We start from the raw sequence: 23281 nt of genomic DNA on the forward strand, positions 1-23281 counted from the left end.
TTTTGGGCTTTGTTGGGCTAAATCCACGCATGGATGAGATCATAAGATGAGGAGTTCAACATACAGTAATCCCACATCCTCTCAGCAAGACAAAAAAAAAACAACATCGCTTTGGGGCAAAGTAATGGCATTCTAAGGTTATGGACACACCATTCTAAAAAGAAAAATCAATCAATAAAAGTATAAAGTTATAGTTTCGACTTTTGAGAAATATGTTGATAGAAGGTGTGTAACATGCAAGAGAGAGATGCAAACATGCAAGAAGAGGAGAGTGAGATTTATTAATTTAGTCGAACCAATTTCATCTATTGTACTTAACTCATAAAACTTATATACTATTTCGATGTTCAATTAGAAAAGGCATTGTATGCAACTCTTTTCAACCTTTTGTTTCCATCTCTGTTTGATTTCTGGAGGAACTTCTTGAACCAACGGGCCGAGTTCTTGGGGTATCTCTTCATTCCGTCATCGTAATCCACAAAGTTTATCCCAAACCGAACTGTGTAGCCCTCTGCCCACTCAAAGTTGTCAAGCAGAGACCATGCAAAGTACCCCTTCACGTTTGCTCCATCCCTGTGGAGGCATATGGAATAATGCAGTGTTAGTACCATCTTTAAGTTGTCTACTGATAGCTGAGTGTCTGAATTGATGTTCTGACCTCATAGCACTTAGCAGGGCGAGAAGGTGCTTGTGATAGTATTCGATCCTGGTATCATCCTTCAGGGCTTCCTCGAGCGGCATGGTCTTATTATTGACTTCATCAACACCTTGGGATGTATTTAGAAAGAATCAATAATGTTAATTCACTTCTAGAAGAGGATAATGCCCTTTTTTTACATAGCTAGGAGAAGACTATTAAGTCCTATGTGCACTATTGTCTAGATTGAAAAAAAACCAACAATCAGAAGGTGTTATACAGTAGTATTGGTTTGCACACATGCTGAGAAACTGTATGACCTATATGTTTGTTGGAACTTACCATTTTCAGTGATGTAGATGGTAGGATTGCCATAGTTCTCCTTAACATAAAGCAACATTTCACAGATCCCTTCAGGGTAGATGTGAAACCAAAACGAAGCAGCCTACACACATGTTGTTTGTTGAGTTTTCAATCATGTCCTTTGATCAATTGATTTACTAGGAATTTGTTCTGTGGATAACAAAGTAGTAGGTCACCTGAGGCCCTATGGGAATCCCGTTTCGACTACCTAGCATAATTGGACAAGGTTAGCACATAGTAGCAAAAACAAGCTACACAATACATGTATCCAAACCAATATTTATCACATATTCATGATGAGATAATGTTGCTCACCAGTAATCTTAGCATGTGCATCAGTATTATAGCTGTTGTTATGGCCATGCGATGGAGGATCATTATCAGCATAGCTTGAAGTGTAGTAGTTGAGTCCAATGAAATCGAATGCACCCTTGACCATTCCAGATTGCTCTTTGCTGAACTCTGGCAAGCGATTTCCAACCAATTCTCTCATGCTTAGTGGGTAGTCTCCTCTAATGAGAGGATCCATAAACCTAGAAGGGATTTCATAGTTAGAATCTTCACTCTCATAATAATGAAATTATGTGTGAGACAAAGAATACCATCCAAGCATGAAGTCTAGAGCACGTCTTGCAGCATCACTGCTGGATTTGGATTGGGACAATGGAACAAACCAGTCTGCATTTAAAATTATTCCAATCTTCCCCTTTTGTAAAGCCTGCATTTGATAAGCATTTGGTCATTGTGAGGTGTGTGGAGTGTGATGTTGCGAGTGCTGAAGCTAAAGCCTTGATCTACTAGCAAACAGACTCAGCTTCAGCACTCAAACTATCATACACCACAACAATCGCTTATACAATACTAACTACTAATGCATATCTACATTCATGTTCAAATTATAAGGCCTAGAACATATTATTGCGTAGTAAAGTGCAGAAGTTTTGAATATAACGGTAGGCTAGAGTATGCGCATGTCTATGTATCTGATAGGAATCTGTTTCATGATAATGCATGATATAAAATAGCGCTGCAGTTAAAAAAGTAACTTGCTAGCCATTTAGCCAAGTTACCTGCACAAATTGTGCAGCTAGCTATCATATACATTAATGCTTATTTGCAAATTGTATTTTACATGTTTGTTGGTTTCAACTTCCTCGTATAACTGTGTTGTTGGCTACTGATATATGTTTGAATTTTGAAAATAACTCAACTGGCGATCTTTTGCCAAGATTAATGGTGAATGTTTTGCTTTTATTTTTTTTCTTTTTTCATATCGACTCTAAAGGCCTTTCATTGTTTTTAGTATGAGCGAGACTCCGGCGCTTTCTACTGGTAGTAGAATTAATCTAAGCCGTTGATAATTTTTAATCTAATGTACCTGATCTAATTATACTTCCACGTCAATTAAGGGTAGTAGAAAAGTGGAAGGACATAATAGTCCATCGCAAAATGGAGTGGAGGGATAATATTGTAACTTCGCACATAACGGCGGTCACCACGCATCCGTTCCCCTATCAATCCATCTGCCCACGGACTGCTGCAGCTGGCTCCCTCCTCCCCGACGGCGCGCTCAGTAGCTATCGGAATTCGGAAGCGGGGTGACAGCGCTGTCGCGCTGTGGTCATGGACAGGGGACGGGCTGGGGTCGTCGCGCCCGACCAGCAGCTTATGGAATGACTACTAGCAGGTCTATGGCTTCAGAGCAATTACAGTATGGATATGGAAGAGAAATCGTGAGTGCTACTGCTTATACGTTAAATTTGGCTGTTTAGATCTTCCTGAATGGATCGATTTAACACTTATTTATGTGCATGCACCATCACGTTACTTGCAAACAGCTTTTCGACAGATTTATCTGCTATTACGCGAGTTCATAATTTTTCAGTTTTCAAGGTAGCAGACTAGCAGTTGTCTAATGAATGCCTGCGTGAAATGGGTTTCAGTACCTGCTGGAAAGCAACCAGTCGCACATTGCATAGTATTGCTGTCTGGTCCAAACAGAGATTACAAAGCGCTGCCGGCAATTTTTGCCGCGCCGCCACCTGCCGGGAGGAGTCGCGATAAGTAACATGCAAGATGCAGTTCCTGCGTCGGGCCTGATGCAATTAAGCGAATGAGACAGAGAAATCATCCTCCAGCCAAAATTACCCCTAATATGTACTAGGAGATTACTAATCTACCCTTTAAAATAAACGGTCAGGATTAATTCTACTCATAGTATAATATTACAAGTAGAAAGCACCGGAGCGTTCCCCTTTTAGTATATAAATATATCTCCAACCTAACTAATAGATCCAGACCTCTGTATTAGGGCATCGAGATTAAGACATGATGTTTTGTTTTTGTGTGAGAATTTATAGGATTATGTTTTCCCCTTGAGTCTGGAGGGCCTTGCATAATAAACAAATAAATATCTCTCTTACCTATTTTGACCTCTATACCTGACCTTGTGATTAAGGGCCAAATGTTTTATTTTTCTTCTTAGGATTCTAGGATTTCTCTTATCCATATTGACTATTTGGTATTGTGGTGTGTGTTTCATCGAGTTTTACCATATTACAGTTCATAATAAGAAGAGTAAATTTCACACTACATATATTTTGATCAAACTATCACAAAATTATATATTTAAGACGGTGTATCACAAAATTATATATTTAACTATTTCAAAAAAACAAAATTATATATTTAGAGCTAAATTTATTAAGATGAAGTATCACATATTTACAGATTTGGTAACAAAATTATGACAAAATTACAAGTTTAGCACCAATTTAATCGTAAAACTACAACTTTTATAGCTCAAACATAATAGTAGTGCTTGGGATTTAAACTCTAAAATATGTAATTTTGTGATAATATTAAAGCTGTAGTTTTGTAATGCTTGGCTTTAAATATGTAGTTTTGTGATAACTTTGCTAAATTTATAGCTTTGTGATACAACATGTTAAATATATAGTTTTATGATAGTTTGTATGAAGTACTTGTATTTTTGTGAAATTTACTACAATGAAAAATAACAATGTAAGATCCGCTAATGTCTCTACTGATAAACTCTACTACCACCACCAGGCCCCAGCTGAAATTGAATACCAAGCAATAAATAATTTTGGATTATGAAACTTAACTTTGCGGATCTTCGATTTAAATTATTATCACGGATGAACTGCAACTGCCTGACATTTCCTTCAGTGAACTGATATTTCTCTTTGTACAACCGAACGGTTTCTGCGTGAGCAAGTAGTTGGTGATGGCATGCAGTGTAAGGCTCCCTTCCTGAATCTCCAACTCTGCATTTTCCCACCTCCCAGGATGAACACCGGCCTGGTGCCATGATGCCAGATGCATAGCCCATAGAGCAGAAGGTCCAAGGCTCATTGAAGGTGATCCAATGTTTCACCCGGTCACCAAACTCTTTGAAGCATGTTTCAGCGTATTCCTTATAGTCATTTCTGCAACAGTTCTTCACAGTCAGTAACTTTAGCACTTCTTTGATTGCAAGTAACAGTAGATGTTTTAGCTGAAAAGACTATCACAATGGAGCACTATTAGGGCTGGTGTCAGTGCAAACAGCGGTTAAATGATAAATCCTGTTCAAAGCAAAACACCTCCCGACTTCCCTTTCCACAAATCGCAGTAAACAATACTCCCTCCATCCCAAATTGATCATCATATATGTTTATGTACCAAGACTAATGATAATTTAAATTGCATCAATCAAGACACTATGCACACGTTCTTCCATAATGCATGTGTTGATTAAAACATCATGTCAATTACACCCTAGCATGCACACATTCTCCCATACTGAATTAATTGTATTATGATAAAATCCGTGTCCATACGGTTATATGTTGATCAATTTGAGAAATTTTAGATTCCATTGTATGATGATCAATTTAGGAAGGAGTGAGTATTTGCGACAAAAATGGGAAGAGAACTCCACAAGCTGTTGACATTGAAATTTCGGGTAATAGCGATGAACTACGGAACCCTTCAACAACTACGTATTTACATCAATGCCATGTATTTTTTTTTCTAAAATACCCTTCTACTACACTACTACTCAATCTAATAGGTGCAGTAGAAACAAATATGATCTGTTGGATCTACTACAATAAACGGCTCGCATTCACTCAGTGGTACTCTAAAAAAAATCCAATTGATGTGCATGATGAGGTTGACAATATTTATAACTGAAGTAGGTAACACTGCCCCAAATATTTTTTTAAGTTAGTGTTTATTTAACCTGGTCAGCAAAAGGTACCGAAGAATTCGGTTTCAAAAGATAAAAAAAGGTACTGAAGAATTGTTGACTTACATGATATTAGGGCTAAGAAACCCTTTATATTTATCTTCCAACGCCTGAGGTGAGTCCCAGTGGAAAAGGGTAACAAATGGTTGCACCCCTGCAAATGTATAAGATTATTTTTGCATCTTGAATAAAGAAATCTGGCATACCAAAGAATGGAGCTAATGGTTGTCACAAGCTGCATCTAGATTCTGAACTTGAAAGTAAATGGTGAAGACGAGACTTGCATACCTTTCGATAATAGCTCATTGATCAAATTGTTGTAGTAGCTGATGCCTTCTCTGTTGACTCCACCGCTCAGACTTCCATCTGCCATGTCAGTGAGATTTTAACCCTGGTTGGATCACCTTGGAGATTGAAAAAGAAATGCAAAATATTGTGCTTGAGAACAAAAGAGAAAACATATTTAGATAACCTCTATCTGTTGGTAAGTCTATGACAGTTCATTGTATCTATCATTATTTTTTTCCTAAAAGATATGGTCACGCACTTGGAAGAATTCTTGACCATGAGATGGAGAATCTGTATGCATCCATCCCCATCTCCTTCATACTGCGCACATCTTCCTGCATTTTTTGGTGGCCAGGCCCTCAGGATGAGTACTAAATTAGTCCTTTTAAAGAATCTTAGAATTAAAGTTTGAAGAGATCGTGGCAGAGGCAGACTGGCAAACATGTTGTGTATATTTGACTAAAACCTTTACAAAAGATCAATTAGAAATGGCCATGACAGCAACTTGAAAAATGCTATGAGTAATTGCTAATACCTTGTAGAGATGGTAGCTGTCGCAAGCCACATCGCCATTGCTTCTGTCAGTGATTTTGTCTGCCAAATTGGCGGATTTTCAATTCAAAATAATGTCTCATTGCCTTTCCTTTCTTGCCATTTACAGTTAACATGCCTGGAGACTGATGTGTGAAGGTGTCCCAGATGCTTGGTCCTCTGCCACCCAACACTGCGCCACCCTCGAACTGCATCATGTGTAAAACAACAGTCAATTCGTCAGGTTTATTTCAGACCTGAAACAGAGCACATCGTGATGAGTTGAGAAGGAATCACGAAACAGTTGAATTGACTACTGAATACGTATTGGATCAGGGCTTGAATTCCTCTCTACCAGCAAATATGAGCATTATTCTTACTCTTATAGGGCAGCTTGAGCATTTTTCAGTGCCATCATTTGCTGGTCACCGATATCTATGAGGTACCCTAGTTGCACAATTTATCTTCATCTGCTCCTTTTTCATGTGTTTCATTCATGATCGATGCTCCGGTGCTATTTGCTAGTGAATTATACTACCAGTAAAAATAATCTAAACTAGTATTTGTTATCAAGCATAAATTAGTAGTTTATTAATACCATTATTAGGGGTAACTTTATTATTTATGTTTGTTTTCCTTTTTAGATTAATACGACGTCATCCATTGTGTTGACATTGCTCATATTCCATCGAAAAAGCTAAAAAAAGAAAAAAAAAGTTTTAGTCACTGCTAAATGATGATTATACCCCTCCACACTTATTTCTTTTTGACAATAATATCCCTCCATATTTCTACTACTGTTAACTGGGATAGTAGTACAAATAAATCCGAACTCTTCGATCAATTGAAATTACCGGTTCATATTACTTTCTACTACTAATAGAAAGCATCATGGTGGGGCTATTCATTTATACTGTCTTGAAATTAACCCCTTTTTTTTTTCCAATTTGAAAAGAACACATTCTGTTCCAACTGATGTTCTTGCGATAATTTAGTTTCAGCGGCAGTTTTTATGAAATTATTCCCAAATTCTTGTAGGAAGAATGAAGCGAAAGCCTAACCTGATATGACGACGAGGACGTCCCAAAAATGAACCCCTTGGGGAAGCTCCTCCGGCTGATCGGCGGCAGCTCGCTGCCGCCATTGCAGGCGACGCAGGTAAAAGCTAAGAGGTGGAGAAGGAGAAGAGCACCTGACATCACCATTGCCCCTGCAACCGCCATGACCTACATAGACAGAAGAGAGTGATGGGCTGATGAACACAGACAGCTCAACTTAAATAGGGACTTGCATATCAGTTTGGACTTGTCGGCGGTGATGGGGTAGGACGTGGCCACGTGGGAGTACTAGTAATCAGGAAAAAAAACTGTTGTAGATGCTCGTGCTAAGGCCATTTTTAACCCAAGACACTAAACATAGTTTTAATAAACTTCATATCATCAAGAAACTAGTTCTAGGCACTACTCTTCTAATACAAACACCACTATTCCATATTTAAATTTAATGCTACTTATCTCACATGATATTTTGGATGTTGTGTAGAAACCATATCTCATGCAAGACATGGTTTCATTCTCTTTCATCATTTATTCACTTTGCCACATCATCTTTCATTCTAAATGACAGCTTATTTAATACTATGGACACTATCCTACTCATTGGGTTGAAAATGACCTAAGCGTGCACGAAGAGAGATAGGAAAATGATTTTTGGTGGTTCTTGGTTGTGTTGATATTATGGGCATATAATGATTTAATTTATTACATAAATAAATCATGACATTACAGATGAAAACTAGCATGAACGCATCATTAGATCTACACATGTAAACTACGCAGAATAACATGAACAGATCAAATATGCGCAACATATTGAACACGTACCGAGGTGACGAAAAGACCGGCTGCTTGGTCAAAACTTTTCGCAGGTGTCTACGAAGGCACGAAACACGCGAGCGAAGAGGAAGGCGAGCCGTCGCGAACGAACAGGGAGCAGTCGCGCGAAGCGCTTCCCAAAAACCTTATTGCCGCCTTCTCCCGGTGCAGGACGTCAAAGGCAGAGGTTCCGGAGACCTGCTCTCCCGATCGCTGGTGCACGCCGACGAGCGGGATGGAGTAGTCTACGAGCGACGGCGCAGTACAGAGTAGGAGGCAAACCCTAGATTGATTTTCGCATATATTGCGTGAAGACGGCGGGTCGGTTTATATAGAGAAGGGTCGCTTGATCAGGGCGCCCGCACGATCTCTACTGCGCGTAACCGAACCGGATAAGTCGCGCGTAACTTATCCGGACTCCACGCCGTTTGCACGCACCGGATTTTTCGGAACGTTTCCAAAACAAAAACGAATCCGAATTTGCAGCAAAACAAAACTGCAAAAGGAGGCTGCATCTGCGCAAGGGTGAGGAGCCAATTTTTCGGACCATTCGACGCGTACGTCGTGCACACGCGCCGCCTGCCCTGCCAGGCGAGGCGAGCGAGCGCGCGCGTGTGTTTCCCCTCTTCTCTCCACCACACATGCTTCAAGTGGCTAGGAGGGCATCCTCCCTTTTAAGGAGGTCCCCCTCTCCTAGAATAAGCAAGGTGGTACTAAACTCCACATGCATGCCATCCCATGAGGTGGGCTTTTGTGATTTTCCAAAGAATTAATCTTCGAGTGGGCTAAGGCCTATTCATTAATTCCAACAGGTTGTACTCTTGCCGCTGACAACTTGTTCGGGTTCAGGCTGTATAGCTATCTTGCAGTTCTGAATCCCCACAAGATGCATATGATGCATGGAACACCGTCAAGTTATGTACTCTCTCTCCTAAAATAAGTTAATCTACTACGTGAAATAATATATTCTAGTTCTATAAATTTAAACAGTGTAGTCTAAATTAAAATCCGTGAGATATATTACGTATTATATTAAATGAAGAGATCACTCGTATCTTTTTCAATGCCTTTAATAATTCGCGGCATCTCAAAGCGAGTACAGTGGATGTTTCCCAGTTTCTGTGTTTAGATGTAACCAGAGCAACTAACTGGATTTCTCGTGAAAAATCTGAATTTCTTGCACAATTCTGCGGATGTGACAACAATCCAATATGACTTGCTACCAAACTAGCTAGTCCTATATGGAGTTACAGTATATTGCAACCTTATTTGGCACAAATCACACCCGTACCTTAAGAAAAATATCGAAGCTAACACCGCCGGAACGCGCGAGCACAAACATATCGCATTCCTATTCTTTTTTTTTCTTTTTAGAGAATCGCATTCCTATTTTTTTTAAAGAGAGAATCGCACTCCTATTTTTTTTTTGAGAGAATCACATACGTGATCTTTTTTTTTTTGGAGAATCTTCTTTTCCTATATATTTCACCACCGATTTGTGCATTATGAGAGATGTACGCGAGGGCACCTCGAACAAGCTAGTTCTCCCTCGCACGTGCCTGCATGTTTGGGACAGTTTAGGGCCAATAAGAAGTTCATACGGTATTTCTTTTAACTTATTTTTTGAATTCTATCTTTGGTTGTGTATAGATTCCAACTTTTTTCTTTAAACTTTTAACTTTTCCGTCATATTAAATGTTTGGACACATGTATGAAGCATCAAATGTGGACAAAAAGAAAAACTAATTGCACAGTCCGACTGTAAATCTTTTGAGCCTAATTACTTCATGATTAACTATAAGTACTACACTAATTGCATAGTGCTACAGTACTACAGTGATTAGCCATAACTTTTCCGTCATATTAAATATTTGGACACATGTATGAAGCATCAAATGTGGACAAAAAGAAAAACTAATTGCACAGTCCGACTGTAAAATTGCGAGACTAATCTTTTGAGCCAAATTATGTCATGATTAGTCATAAGTGCTACAGTAACCCATATGTGCTAATGACGGATTAATTAGGCTCAAAAGATTCGGCTCGCAGTTTACAGTCGGAATCTATAATTTGTTTTGTTAATTAGTCTACGTTTAATACTTCAAATGTGTGTCCATATATGTAAAAAAAAAATTCGGCATGGAACTAAACACTGCCTTTGTAAAGTTTCTACGTTTCTACATGGAAGCTTCTACAAAAGAAAATTTTCATCTCAAAAGTTGGGTAGAATCAAGTGAGATATAGTTCGTTCGTGGCAAGCGCTCTGGAATGCTAGAAAATCAGAAAGAAACGTGTTAATTAATATTTTGAAAATTTTAGATTATTCTCTTCATCTTAAAATATAGAAAAAAATTACAAAAGCAACCCTATAAGTCACTTAAAGTTTGACGTTCCATCACATAAGTTATTTTGTTGTAAATGCTCACCCATCTACTCAATTTTATAGTAAAAAACACCTTAATGCGCAAGTGCTTAATCAAATTAACCCATTATCGCTGATGTAGAACTACCACATGCTAAGCTAGCTGAGTTAGTCTTGTGCAAGTGCTTGCATTAGACTTTTCATATTCCATTCAACATTTTGGTGCATATAGAGAAACTCAGTGCAACAACGTTTCAACTCTCATCAGCAATTCTATTTGTGGAATCTTTCAAAAAAGGTCAAAAGTACTCTAGAATTATTTAATTTTAGTAAAGATCATATTGACAGTTCGCAATTTATGAAAACATGTTTATTCGGTTAAGCACAGATTAAACACAAGTTAAAGACATGTTTAAAGGTAAAGCTTATCATAGACTCTTAATCCAAAGACAATAGAAAAATATATAACATTTACTGCATCGAAATAATTTTTATTATCTTTCTTTCCTTTTCTCTGTCCTAATGCAAAGTTTCCTTCTACAAATGTTGAGAGTCAACATTAAGCCATTGTTATTATGCATAACAATTACTCCTAACTACTATCCTTCTCTTTCTTCTATGTTAAGTTACCTTATTAATAACTCTAAAAGCCTGCTATTAATTATCATTGTATGTGCTCTAATGTTGCAAATTTAAACAAACAGACCATGTAATATATAAAATAATATATTAGATTATTCATGAATGCTAGGGGACGGGATACTGTACCCCAATAGGATAACCAGCTAGCGTCATCAGCGACTGGCAAGAGCCTATGAGAGGAAGCATCGATGGAAGCCGGCGGCAGGCGTGACCCCGTTCTTCTCTCCGCCATCCACGCGGACCACGCCACCTCCGTCGGGCCCATCTTCATCGTCGACTCCTCCTCGTCGAGGTCCACTTCTACGGCCTCCACGACCAACTCATCGCCGCCCTCTCCCCTCCACTCCTCGTCGGTTTCTCCGCCTCTCTCGTCTCCACGCTCTCCTCGCCCTCCGAGCCCTTTCCTACCACCAGTCAGAGGTGGCTGGAGAGAGGAGGGGCGGCGGCGGTGGCAGCCGGTTTTGGGGGGTGGAAGGGACGCCAGTGGTGGGAGCCGGATTTGGGGGAGAGAGCGGCGGCGGGAGCAGCGGCGGTGGCCGGAGCTAGGGAGGGAGGGGCGCTGGGGCGGCAGTGGTCGTCGTCGGCGTTGGGTATGTATCGCATGATATTGATAGGTATCACCTGATACCTCATAAGTATTACCTTCTATGTGGTAAAAATCGTATGATACCTGATAGGTATCATCTGATACCTCGCAAGTATCACCTTCTATATGGTAAGAATCGTATGATACCTGATAGGTATCACCTGATACCTCGCAAGTATCACCTAAAACATGATAGATCGTCTGATACTTGACAGGTATCACCCGATATCAGACCTGATACCTAACAGGTATCATCCTGTTCAAAAGCGGAATTCTGCTATATAGCAGCCTTCTAGATTATTATGTTCCAATGTTGTCGTGATACGTTGTACGTAATCAAAGTCAACTTTTAAATCTCGAAGGGGCAAAGCCGCATTTCCCTGGATTTTGGCCCATAAGACCCCCATCTCTCAAATTTCGCAGCCCACAAGTCCATAAAGGCCCAATACCAATCTCCACACGCTCCAATTCCCTCGTCCGCGCCGTCGCTGCCACGGCTCCCTGCAGTCCACCGCCCGTCGCCGGTGACGAGGGGGCCCGCGGCGCTGCCTACCAACCGCGGCTAGAGCCTCGCGGCGGCGGGGACGGACCTTTCCCCGTTCAGCCCTCTGGCCGCCCCAGTCCCAGCGGCCAACCGACAACCGCCGCCCCGTCGCGGAAGCTCTTGCAGGGTAAGTAGTTAGATTTTGTCTCATTGAGTTGCTTTTTCAACTTTTGTGCTTTGTTGGCCAAATCCATGCATGGATGACGGATCAGATCATGAGATGAGGAGTTCGACATACCGTAATCGCACATTCTCTCAAAGAAAAAAAAAACATCGCCGTGTTGGGGAAAAGTAATGGCATTCCAAGGTTCTGGACACACCATTCTAAAAAATGATCAATCAATTAATAAAAGTATAGAGTTGTAGTGTTGACTTTTGAGAAATGTGTTGATAGAAGGTGTGTAACTATATACCTTTTGCTAAACTATGTGCAGGAAGTTAAGATATAGATGCAGACATGCAGTAAGAGAGGGATTTATTATTTAACTGGATTACTTCCATCTCTTGTACCAAATTCACGCAAAACATATACTCTTTTATTATTCAATGAGAAAAGCAATGAGTGCAATGGTGCTTTTTTATCATTTCAGGAGGAACTTCTTGAACCAATGGGCAGAGTTCTTGGGGTATCTCTTCCTTCCGTCATTGTAATCTACGAAGTTTATCCCAAATCGAACTGTGTAGCCGTTCGACCACTCGAAGTTATCAAGCAGCGACCATGCAAAGTATCCCTTCACGTTTGCTCCATCCCTGTGAAGGCATATGGAGTAATGCATTGTCAACTAGCATCTGAAGAACCCTACTCAGAAATGGGTCTATGATCAATAGTTCAGAGTTCAGACCTTATAGCACTTAGCAGGGAAAGGAGGTGCTTGTGGTAGTATTCTATCCTAGCGTCATCCTTCAAGGCTTCTTGGAGTGGTAAGGTCTTATTGTTGAATTCATCAACGCCTTAAGATGCAGCAATAAAAAATCAGTTAGATTCATTAACTTTTAGAGAATATATATTTTATTTCTTCAAGAAGCTAGGAGAAGAAAAATATTTATGCCATAGGAGTTCATTGCTGACTTAATTTAAAAATTAGAATGTGTTACCGTAGTATCGGAGACTTACCATTTTCAGTGATGTAGACGGTAGGATTGCCATAGTTCTCCTTAACATAAAGTAGCAAGTCACGGAAGCCTTGAGGGTAGACGTAAAGCCAAGGTGAAGCAGCCTACATACATGCCATTTTACAAAATTCAATATCTCACCTTAACTATTTACTATTAATTTATTTTGTGTGGAGGACAAAGTATGGAGTTACCTGCGGTCCTATGGGGATGCCATTTCGTACACCTGGCACAATCAGCATAGGTTAGCATATATTGACCCGTCTGAAACAGATAGGTATTGTGCAACAGAGGCTATGACATAAGCTGACCAAAATGCTTATCAGAAATGCTACAGTCTAATGGATATTATATGCTAGAAGCTTGCCATATCTTTGTATTTCAATGTTGCAAACACTATGAATTTAAAATAGAAATATAAACTCATATTGACTCACCGGTAAGATTAGCTCGAGAATCGGTGGTATAGCTGTTGTTAAGGCCATTTGATGGAGGAAGGTTATCAGCATAGTTCGCAGTGTAGTAGTTAAGTCCAATAAAGTCAAATGCACCCTTGACCAACTTAGACTGTTCTTTAGTGAACTGTGGCAAGCGATTCCCAACCAATCCTCTCATGCTTAGGGGGTAGTCGCCTCTAATGAGGGGATCCATAAACCTAGAAGGGAAATTCATTGTTGAAGACTTCTTTCATGTTTTAACAACTTCAATGATGAAATAATGTGTGACAGAATTTACCATCCAAACATGAAGTCTATAGCACGCTTTGCAGCATCATCGTTGGATTTGGAGCGGGAGAAGGGAACAAACCAGTGCGAGACCAGAGTTATTCCAATCTTCCCTTTTTGTAAGGCCTGCATTTATGAAGGATTTCATTGTTCAAGTGAGTGGTTGTGTAAATGCTGAACTCCAATCCTTTGATTTGGCAATGTATTCTAGTTGTTCTGCTTTCTTTCTCTTGCAGCCAGAGCTTTTCTCGTTCCATAGGACTATAATTAACAAGTAATACATATCTACAAGAGAAATTTTTACGGTCCTGAGGTACTACATTTTCTGGTATAAATTTTGGTACCTCTTACATTATAAAATGTGGTACCACCTGGCATCACTCAAGGACTGTAAAATCACTCTTTCTACAAAGATCATCTTCAGATTCAGGTATTTAATTGATAAGGTTTAAATGTATTAGTATTCGATCCGTAAGGACAGTAAAATCATTCTTTTTGAAAGTAACTAGTATATGCACATGTCTGTTGATATGATAGGAATCCAATCCATGATATGTGATATTTTAAACAGATAGCTGAAGTTACTAAAGTAATTTGCTAATGGATGTACTAACAAATTCTACCACCAGGACCGAACTGGAACTAAATGCTAAGCATGGATTATCAAAACCAAATTTGCAGATCTTTGATTTAACTCATTGTCATGGATGAATTGCAAGTGCTCAAAGGGATTCTTCAGTGACCTGATATTTCGCTTTGTACAACCGAACAGTTTCCGCGTGGGCAAGTAGTTGATGATGGCATGCAGTGTAAGGCTCCCTTCCTGAATCTCCAACACTGCAATTTCCCTTCTCCCAGGGCGAACAACGGCCTGGTGCAAACAGGCCAGTTGCATAGCCATTAGAGCAGAAAGTCCAAGGCTCATTGAAGGTGATCCAATTTTTCACTCTGTCACCAAACTCCTTGAAGCAGATTTCAGCATAGTCCTTAAAGTCATTTCTGCAACAGTTTTTCACAAACAGTAAACATAAGAAAATTTTCACTGTAGGCAACTCTTGACATTTTAGCTGAAAATAGTATAGGAAGAGAGTACTACTGTGGGTGGCGTAAGTGCCAATAAAGGGGTTTAATGCTGTCGAAAGAAAAACACATCCCAACTTACCTTCAATTAGTGTTATTCACAAGGAAATTGAGGAGAAAGCTCCAAAAGCCAATGAAATTGAAATAGGAGTCTTCGGCAGTTTAATGGGTATGCACAGTGATGGTCAGGTTAATTGATGTTGTCACATTTAGTTTAAATTTCACTCTCCTATCTTACTGAGTCTGTTTATTAACCTGACCAGTTTCCATTTCAACCTATCAAGGTATAACTAGTGATGTATTGAAGCAGAAGAATTGTTGACATACATGATATTAGGGCTAAGAAATCCATTATATTTATCTTCCAACGCCTGAGGTGAGTCCCAGTGGAAAAGGGTAATAAACGGTTGCACCCCTGCAAATGTATAAGGTTATTTGCATCTTGAATAAAAGAATATCTGGACTTCTGGAGTGGAACTAATTTGCATCTAGCCACTGAACTTGGAACTAAACACTGTAGACTGGAAAATGCGTACCTTTCGATAATAGCTCATTGATCAAATTATTGTAGTACTTTATGCCTTCTTTGTTGACTCCACCCCTCAGACTTCCATCTGCCATGACAGTGAATTTTCAATGTTTGGTGCCATCAACTTGGAGTATGACCAATGTGCAAATTATTGTACTACTTCAGAACAAAAAGGCTGATCAGCTTCAGATAAGCCAGAGCTGTCTGCTGATAGTTCTGTGATAGTGCATTGTATCAGGTTTGAAATAAGTAGAAGGTCGGAAGATATGGCCACTCACTTGGAAGGATTCTTGTCCATGAGATGGAGAACCTGTATGCATCCATTCCCATATCCTTCATGAGGCGCACATCTTCCTGCATTATTTTTCACAAGTACCTCTGGATAAGTACTAAATTGTTTTTTTAAAAGAAGTTTAGAATAGAATTTGAAGAGATTGTGATAGGCAATATCTCCTAGCTGTAGTAGAACAATCTAACACGACTCAGAGTATACTTTTTTTTTTTTGACTAAAGACTCAGAGTATACTTTTAGTTACAATCATTACGAAAAATCAATTAGAAATGCATGTTTGCTACTTGAAAAATGTACTAACTGCTAATATACCTTGTAGAGATGGTAGGAATCCGAAGCCACATCCCCGTTGCTTCTGTCGGCGATTTTCTCTGCCAAATCAGATAATCGTCAATCCAAAAATGTTGTCCTTGTCCATTGATTTCTTATCATTTCACATCAATCATGTGCTTAAGTTACCCCTGATTTCTACATTTCCCTTTAGACTATTCAGTACATTACATCCCAGGTAGGACAAGAATATCAACGGCCTCTTTTGTAAACCACGCGCAGGAAATAATATTTGGACGAAAAGCAATTCGAGAAGATGGTGACTGTTTAGACCAATCGTCTGAATTGTGATGATGATTTTTTGAAAAGCGACGTGATTGGATTACTAGGTCAAGATTGAAGATACCCGCTGAGCTATCGTAGGAAGAGCAAAAATCTTGCTCACAGCAAAATATTGGACCATTCGCAAAGATAGGATGGTCTAGTTGCATAGATAATCCACCAAACAGGAAAAAATATACTCAGAACATAATCGCGCGTAATTTGTTTTTCAGATATTGCTATGGTACCATATGTGTAGTGTATGCATGCAACTTCTACTGGCTGGGATTGCTAAATATGGTCAGATTTCATTATTGTTGAGATATACTCCCTCCGTTTTTTAATAGATGACACCGTTGATTTTTTCTCACATATTTGACCATTTGTCTTATTAAAAAAATTTACGTAATTATAATTTATTTTATTATGAGTTATTTTATCACTTATAGTACTTTAAATGTGATTTATATCTTATACATTTGTATAAAATTTTTGAATAAGACGAATGGTCCATGTGAGAAAAAGTCAACGGCGTCATCTATTAAAAAACGGATGGAGTATATAGAATGCACATAATTAAAGTTGATTAACACAAGTCTGCACTTGTTATCTTTTAGGGAATGCAATTTTTTTTAATTAGGGAATGTGCACTTGTTATCCTAAAAAAGAAAAGAAAACAAATCTGTACGTAGCACAGCTTGCAGGCAGAGATGCAATTAACATGCCTGGGTGCTGATGTGTGAAGGTGTCCCAGATGCTTGGTCCTCTGCCGCCCTCCGCTGCGCCACCCTCGTACTGCATCTCAAGAACAGCCAATTCCTCAGATTTCAGACCAAGACAAAAACATGTCTCAGTGTGACAGTTAAAATTTTAGCAACCGATTCATTCCTTGGTGCCAATTTGAGCATTACCCAGTAGCATTGCCTTTCTGTGTGAATCTGTACCAACGTATTCTCGGTGGAGAAAAGTTGCACAAATCTGTTTGTAGTTTTGCTCCTTTTCCTTTTTGTTCATGAGAGAACTGAATTTCTTCTGCACAGTTACATATGCATGGAACTGGAAGCTTTCTTTGCTGTAGGAGTGGAAGGGAAGTGGAAGCTTAACCTGATACGACGACGAGGCTGTCCCGAAGATGAACCCCTTGGGGAAGCTTCTCCGGCTGACCGGCGGCTCGCCGGCGCCATTGTAGGCGCCGGAAGCGACGACAGCAAGGAGGAGGAACGTGAGGAGAAGGCCACCGGGCATTGCCCCTGCTGCCGCCATGGACAGAAAAAGGAAAAATAGAGAGATGGCTGTGCAAAGTAGCTCAACTTGCTCCCATATATAGGCTCTCTCGTGGTAAAACGAGGACTCCCTTTCGGTAATAAATATTTAATATTTAAGGATAAGATTTTTATCAGATTTTTATCAAAGTTTTAAAACTGATAAGATTGTATGGAATTTTTAAAACTTGAATCATTAATAATTTGTCAATTATCGGTAGGACCATAATATCCTAATCCTACCAGATCTTATAAACTTATCATAATATAAAATTGGTGGTTCATGACTGCTGGGAGTACTATTTTCCATATATTGTTTACGGGATTACAGCGATGGTTACGTTGACAACGGCAACAACTGGACACAGCGGCCATCTCGATTTCAAGGATGAAAATGAATTTTCAACTACCTCTAGGGATGTACTTTTTTCCCTATTTAATGAAATATTCCGTTTTAAAAAATAAATTTTCAACGGCTACGAATTTTCAGTAGCGTAAAGAATACTACTACTGAAAATTGCACTTGGCAAACAATAACAATGAAGAAGTGACCGGTAATGGAAGGAAGCAAAGGGCTTGTTTTGCGACGAGATCCTCTATAGTATTGTATGTGCAATACTGCTCATTAACGGTTGTTTCTGGATTCTTTGGAGCTGGGTTTTTTTTGTTTTTTTTTCACATTATGTAACGCAGGGTTCTGGTACCAGGCAAACAAAACAGCTGTTGTTCTCAGAACGTTGATACTGTGTTTTGTACCGTCTGATCTTCTCTTATCTTAATGAATTCGGCATTCCGGCTGGTGTACTTGGCCATCACGGGGAAAAAAACGCCAAGGATTGTGCGTGGATATTTGGATGGCACTGCAGACACACAGTGATCGATGACCACCATGACAGTTTGACAGAGACCCAGTAGAGTAGAGAAACCACCATGACAGTCTGACAGAGACCCAGTAGAGTAGAGAAACACGCAGAAGACTTGGTATTTTGTTATAGATGCTCGTGTTGCACGCGGACGAAGCTAGCATTTACAAGGGGTATATATCAACCTTAATTGATTTGGTAGGCTACTTGTGAACTTATTGGTTAATTAAGTACTAGCATACTCCATGGATTACATGCACACATACCCATTGATTTAGTCGTTTGTTTTGTCTCCCAAAAAAGGGGAGAAGAAATAGATCAAGGAGAGGAGGGGGGGGCGGAATGCATATGATTGCAGTTTTGTGTCGGACTGTCGGTGTTGATTCTCGCCTCTGTCGCTGCGGCTGGTAACTTGTTCTGGTTCAGCTACATATGATTGCAGTTTTGTGTTCACTGTATGAAATGATGACATTCAGATATTTACACGGAAGACATGCATATATGGATGCAAATTAAGTTTTAAATCGTCCACAAGATGACACGATGCATTCAGAGCAAGTACTTGCTCTATTTGTCTGTTGTTCCTGATGCGTTGCATGCAGAGCCATCAGATTAATACAGACATACAGTGGTGGAACCATGCTGCAAGTTGGTAGCAGGAAGCTTATCTTTTTTTAAAAAAAAAACATAGTACAAAGTCACACGCTCACAATACATACTCACCTTATAAACACACACGTATTATCTACCTTTATTAGTATCTCTAAAATATTAGATCAACATCTTGACATTGACGAAATCACCATGAACGCATCGCTATTGACGAGTACATCGCCTACTATCGAAAGAATAATTAATTATCAATAAGCACTCAGAAGCATGTATAGCCATTTTGGAAGGCAAAATATAGCGCCCAGGTGAAAACGGTATGGAAATTTCCCGACCGTACCGATACCGTTTCCGCAAAACTAATATAATAATAATAATATTTGTACCGATGGTTACCGTTTTCAAAATTTAGTTTTTTTTAATTTCTGTCAGTGTGGCATTGAAGTTAATACTAAATAGATGAATTCATAAATATGGAAATTTTCCGACCATTTCCGTTCTTTTTTTAATAAAATAATAAAATAATGTATCGTTTCCGACTATTTCCGATCGTTTTCATCCCTATATAGCGGACCGACCGTGCCGCTGGGGATCACCCATGCGCTGCCATCTCTGAAATATGAACATATATAGCCCTGTTCTTTCCTCCAACAAAAGTTGGTTTTGTTGGATAAACTTTTGGATACTTGTGGCACGCTTTTCAAACTGCTAAACAATACTACTTTTCGTGCGAAAACTTTCTATATGAAAGTTGTTCTAAAATATCATATTAATTCATTTTTCACACGTTATTACTACCTCGTCTATATGAAAGTTGTAATAATTAAAACTTAATTAATCACACGTTATTACCATCTCGTTTTACACGAAACACTTAATCTTCATCTTCAAAAGATTCAAACGCCACCATACTTCACCTGAATCAACGTGCTAATGTTCAAAGAGACGATATGTGCTTACAGGGGTTCCATGGTAATGTTCAGGACATGCTCGTAATTTCTTTCTTAGTTGTTTCATATCAAGACGGAGGGGCCGAGGGGTGTGTGTCACACTCCAAAGTTCTTTCCCCAAGCCTGAAATGGAATTTATAATCCACTCAAGAAAATACCAGTGTAAAGCAAGAGTAAACCTTAATAAATTAATGTAAATAATAATCGGAATTGGCATGTGGAATTTTTCTTGAGTTCTACATGTCAAAATACGCTAACAAGATTTTTAGTGGAATTTTCAGAGCTCTAGAAATAATTTTAACCAATTAAAATTGAGCACATGCAATATTTAAATCCCTAGAAATTCCTTTCTTCGTTTTTCTTTTTTTTTATTTTTCCTTTTCCCCTAGTGGGCCGCCGGCCCATTCCCCCTCCTCTCTCCCCGCGCCTTGCTGGGCCGGCCGGTGGCCACGGCCCAGCTCAGCCCGCGCCCCCTCCTCTCTCCCGGGGTCACCGACAGGTGGGGCCCACCTGTCGGGTCCTCCCCCAACCTCCAGCCGCTCGCCGCCGCGCCCGCAACCGCCGCCGCACCTCACGCCCGCGCCTCCCGGGCCATGTCGTCCACGTCGCCCTCGCGCCCGCGCCTCCCGTGCCCACTTCCCCCTCTCTCCCGCTCGCCCGCGCTCCCGAGACGGCCGGGATTCGATTTTCGAATCCCGCCTCTCTCTCCTCTCCCACTCCCCCACTTCGGCCGGCGATTCCCGCCTCTCCCGGCCACGTCCGGCCCCCTCTCTCCCTATTTAAGCTCCGCCGCCACCCCCTCTCTCTTTTTTCCCATTTCGCCGAACTCTCTCGTGCTCCCCATCGCTCCCGCGCCGTGCACCCACCCGCCGCCGCCTTTCCCGCCACTCCGGCCGCCTCTAGCCGCCGCTAGGCTCGCCGCCGCATCGCGCCGTCGCCGCCGTCGGGTTCGCGTGGCCAAGGTCCACCCCGTCCGCCCCTCCTCCGTCGAGGTTCGCCGCCGGAGCGCCATTCCCGCCGTGCGCCGGTGAGAGCCGCCATGTCCGCCGCCTTCGGCCGGCGTTCTCGCCTTCTATGGCCCCTCTCTCCCTCTCTAATCTTTTCCTTTTCGTTCTTTAGGTCGTCCCGGACCCCGTCCGCCGCTTGTCGACCTCCCTCTGTCGCTCCTCGTCGCCGGTCGTCGCCGCCCCCTCCGGTGAGGACTCCCTCCCCTTTCCTTTCCTTCCCCGTGCACCGCCGCCACCCGCGCTCGCCGCCGCTTTTGGTTGTCGCCGCCGCCGGGGCGCCGTCCGCTGCCGCCGCTCGCGCCGCCGCTTGCCGTCGCCGGTGGTCGCGTGCGCCGCCGCCGCGCCCCCCATGGCCGGCCGGCCGGCTTTGTGCCGAGCCGAGCCAAGCCAGGCCGCCGCCGCACTGTCCGATCGGCCCCGGGCCAATCCGGGCCGTCGATCCCGTGGACCGGCGGTGGACCACCCGCGTGGTCCCGGTCCACGGTAGACCGACCACCCGTGCGCCGCTGCCATGTGGGGCCCGCTTGTCGGCGCCGCCCCTCTCTCTCCGGGATTTATTTATTGCGCAATAAATCAATTAAGGATTTTTCCGTTTATAGTAAAAACACAGTGATTCTTCTAAAATTCATATCTAATTCATCCGTGCTCCGTTTAAGCCCATTCAAGTCTCAGTAAATCAAGAAAAATGTGTAGAATCCATTAAAAATGGTTTTGTTCTCTGTTTCAGTAGTCTTATAGCCTGTTTGTATTGTTTGCTTTGGTTGTCGCTTAGATTCCGATTCTTCCGACGCTCCGGTGTACTTCGAGATAGTCGCCGAGGTTCCTCCAGCTGCAGAGCAAGGCAAGTCATGCCTGTCACTTGATCATGTTGATTCTATATTGTAAATGTTCTAATGTTTTCTTTCAAATACTGCATTGTTTTGCAATAATACTATGGGATGTTTACCTATTGTTACAGCCATGCTATTTTGATACCATGCTCCTTTTTTAGCTTGGGTTATAACATGAATAGACTTAGGACTAGGAATTGCTTAGCCATGCTTAGTCCAACTAGCACACATTAGGGAAAAAATCCTATTAAAGTATAGACTGTAGGTTCTAATGGTAATGTTGGATTAGTACCACCGCTTTGGTGTTGATTAATTAAAATGAATCACATGGTGGGCTGTGGGTGCATGGTTTTGCTAGTCGCACCCATGGCAATTAAGGACCGGTTCGCGGGAAACCCTGGAAGAATTCCTCGTACTTACCACAAGCCAGCGTGGGCAACGGCTGGGCTTGTAGTGTAGCTTTTCTTTAGCTGACGCATCCAGGCAAGGGTGGGCGTGATGGAGTTTGGATGGGCCCTGTGACGGCCTATGCGGCTTCCGGATTCACCTAGGCACGAGAGGGGACTGCCCGTCGCCCGCTGGGGACGGGGGTGAAACCTGAGGTGTGGTGTGCTTGGCTAAAGGGGGTTATGCGAAGGATCCTGTCACGGCCTCTTTCCGGTATGTCGTGGTGGCATGTCGGCGCACGGAAACGTGTCGTGGGGCTGTGTCTTGTGGGTACAGTTGTACACCTCTGATCAGAGTAAAACTATTCGAATAGCCGTGCCCGCAGTTATGGGCGGTCAACCAAATTCACCGTGATTAGTTTCACCCTAGTGTAGTCTAATGAAATTGGATAGTTTAGGTGGATGGTTGGGTCTGTTGCAACGTGGGATAGCGTTGGACAGTGGATAATTAATATTGATTAATTATTACAACCGTTTACTTCTTTCAACCTCTGTTTTTAAATGCCCACTTTATGCAGATGAACCACTCTAGCTCTCCTTTGATAAATCCCTGCATCATACCCCTATCCTGGTATGACTTGCTGAGTACAGTGGGTAGCACTCAGTCTTGCTCTATTTTCCCCAACCCAGAATATGAGTGTGTGTCCGATGGTGGTTTCTCCGAGGAGTAGGCTTCGTCCGTGCCATCGAGGATGCCTGTGGAGTGGTGTTCCCGCTGCAGTTCAAGTCAAGGCTTAGCTCCTGTTATCTTTCGTTTTTCCGCTGCATTTATGTAAGACTTTTATGATGTTTGTAAGACGTGGATCTGAATGTCAACATTGTCGTTTGTATACCCCGGCCGGTCCTGGACGGGGATTTTAATGCACATTCTGCTTGGAATTCTATTCGGGAATTTCTGGGCC

At 41.4% G+C, this 23281-nt stretch overlaps 2 protein-coding genes and 1 long non-coding RNA gene across 5 annotated transcripts; 1 reads left to right on the forward strand and 2 right to left on the reverse strand.

Moving 5' to 3' along the window:
- Nucleotides 1–256: 256 nt before the first annotated feature.
- Nucleotides 257–7348, reverse strand: LOC9268348 (beta-glucosidase 11-like). The gene is made up of 14 exons (XM_066309520.1): nt 7136–7348; nt 6214–6283; nt 6079–6137; nt 5803–5878; nt 5544–5621; nt 5322–5409; nt 4129–4452; nt 4056; nt 1603–1718; nt 1316–1533; nt 1177–1208; nt 980–1082; nt 659–767; nt 257–573 (listed from the first exon to the last, which is right to left on the reverse strand). Exons 1-14 carry the CDS (start codon nt 7295–7297, stop codon nt 348–350), a joined length of 1662 nt encoding a protein of 553 aa, XP_066165617.1. The 5' UTR covers nt 7298–7348; the 3' UTR covers nt 257–347.
- A 5121-nt stretch (nt 7349–12469) lies between these two features.
- Nucleotides 12470–17708, reverse strand: LOC4336145 (beta-glucosidase 12-like). Of its 2 annotated transcripts, none has more exons than NM_001402378.1 (13): nt 17517–17708; nt 17138–17207; nt 16134–16192; nt 15808–15883; nt 15537–15614; nt 15328–15415; nt 14664–14919; nt 13931–14046; nt 13633–13850; nt 13390–13421; nt 13197–13299; nt 12925–13033; nt 12470–12832 (listed from the first exon to the last, which is right to left on the reverse strand). In NM_001402378.1, exons 1-13 carry the CDS (start codon nt 17673–17675, stop codon nt 12664–12666), a joined length of 1533 nt encoding a protein of 510 aa, NP_001389307.1. In that variant the 5' UTR covers nt 17676–17708; the 3' UTR covers nt 12470–12663. The 2 variants fall into 2 exon arrangements, with proteins under 2 accessions (NP_001389307.1, XP_066165257.1); XM_066309160.1 differs by having other exon boundaries at nt 12541–12832; nt 17324–17690.
- Nucleotides 17709–20619: 2911 nt separating this feature from the next.
- Nucleotides 20620–23281, forward strand: LOC136355974 (uncharacterized). Of its 2 annotated transcripts, none has more exons than XR_010740587.1 (4): nt 20620–21123; nt 21216–21291; nt 21876–21944; nt 23010–23281. It is a non-coding gene; the product is annotated as an uncharacterized lncRNA (long non-coding RNA). The 2 variants fall into 2 exon arrangements; XR_010740586.1 differs by having other exon boundaries at nt 20778–21123; nt 22898–23281.

Source organism: Oryza sativa, chromosome 4 (genome assembly GCF_034140825.1).
Source record: "Oryza sativa Japonica Group chromosome 4, ASM3414082v1".
NCBI classification, from domain to species: Eukaryota; Viridiplantae; Streptophyta; class Magnoliopsida; order Poales; family Poaceae; genus Oryza; species Oryza sativa.

Excerpts from the sequence above, each read along its gene's own strand:
- LOC9268348 (XM_066309520.1), bottom strand. The coding sequence starts at position 7,297 with ATGGCGGTTGCAGGGGCAATGGTGATGTCAGGTGCTCTTCTCCTTCTC. Across the intron at positions 6,284-7,135 it reads CGTCCTCGTCGTCATATCAG|TTCGAGGGTGGCGCAGTGTT; the intron begins GTTAGGCTTTCG and ends CACATGATGCAG. Across the intron at positions 1,209-1,315 it reads TGCACATGCTAAGATTACTG|GTAGTCGAAACGGGATTCCC; the intron begins GTGAGCAACATT and ends CAATTATGCTAG.
- LOC4336145 (NM_001402378.1), bottom strand. The coding sequence starts at position 17,675 with ATGGCGGCAGCAGGGGCAATGCCCGGTGGCCTTCTCCTCACGTTCCTC. Across the intron at positions 15,615-15,807 it reads ATGGACAAGAATCCTTCCAA|ATGGAAGTCTGAGGGGTGGA; the intron begins GTGAGTGGCCAT and ends CTGTCATGGCAG. Across the intron at positions 13,034-13,196 it reads CGTCTACATCACTGAAAATG|GCGTTGATGAATTCAACAAT; the intron begins GTAAGTCTCCGA and ends CTGCATCTTAAG.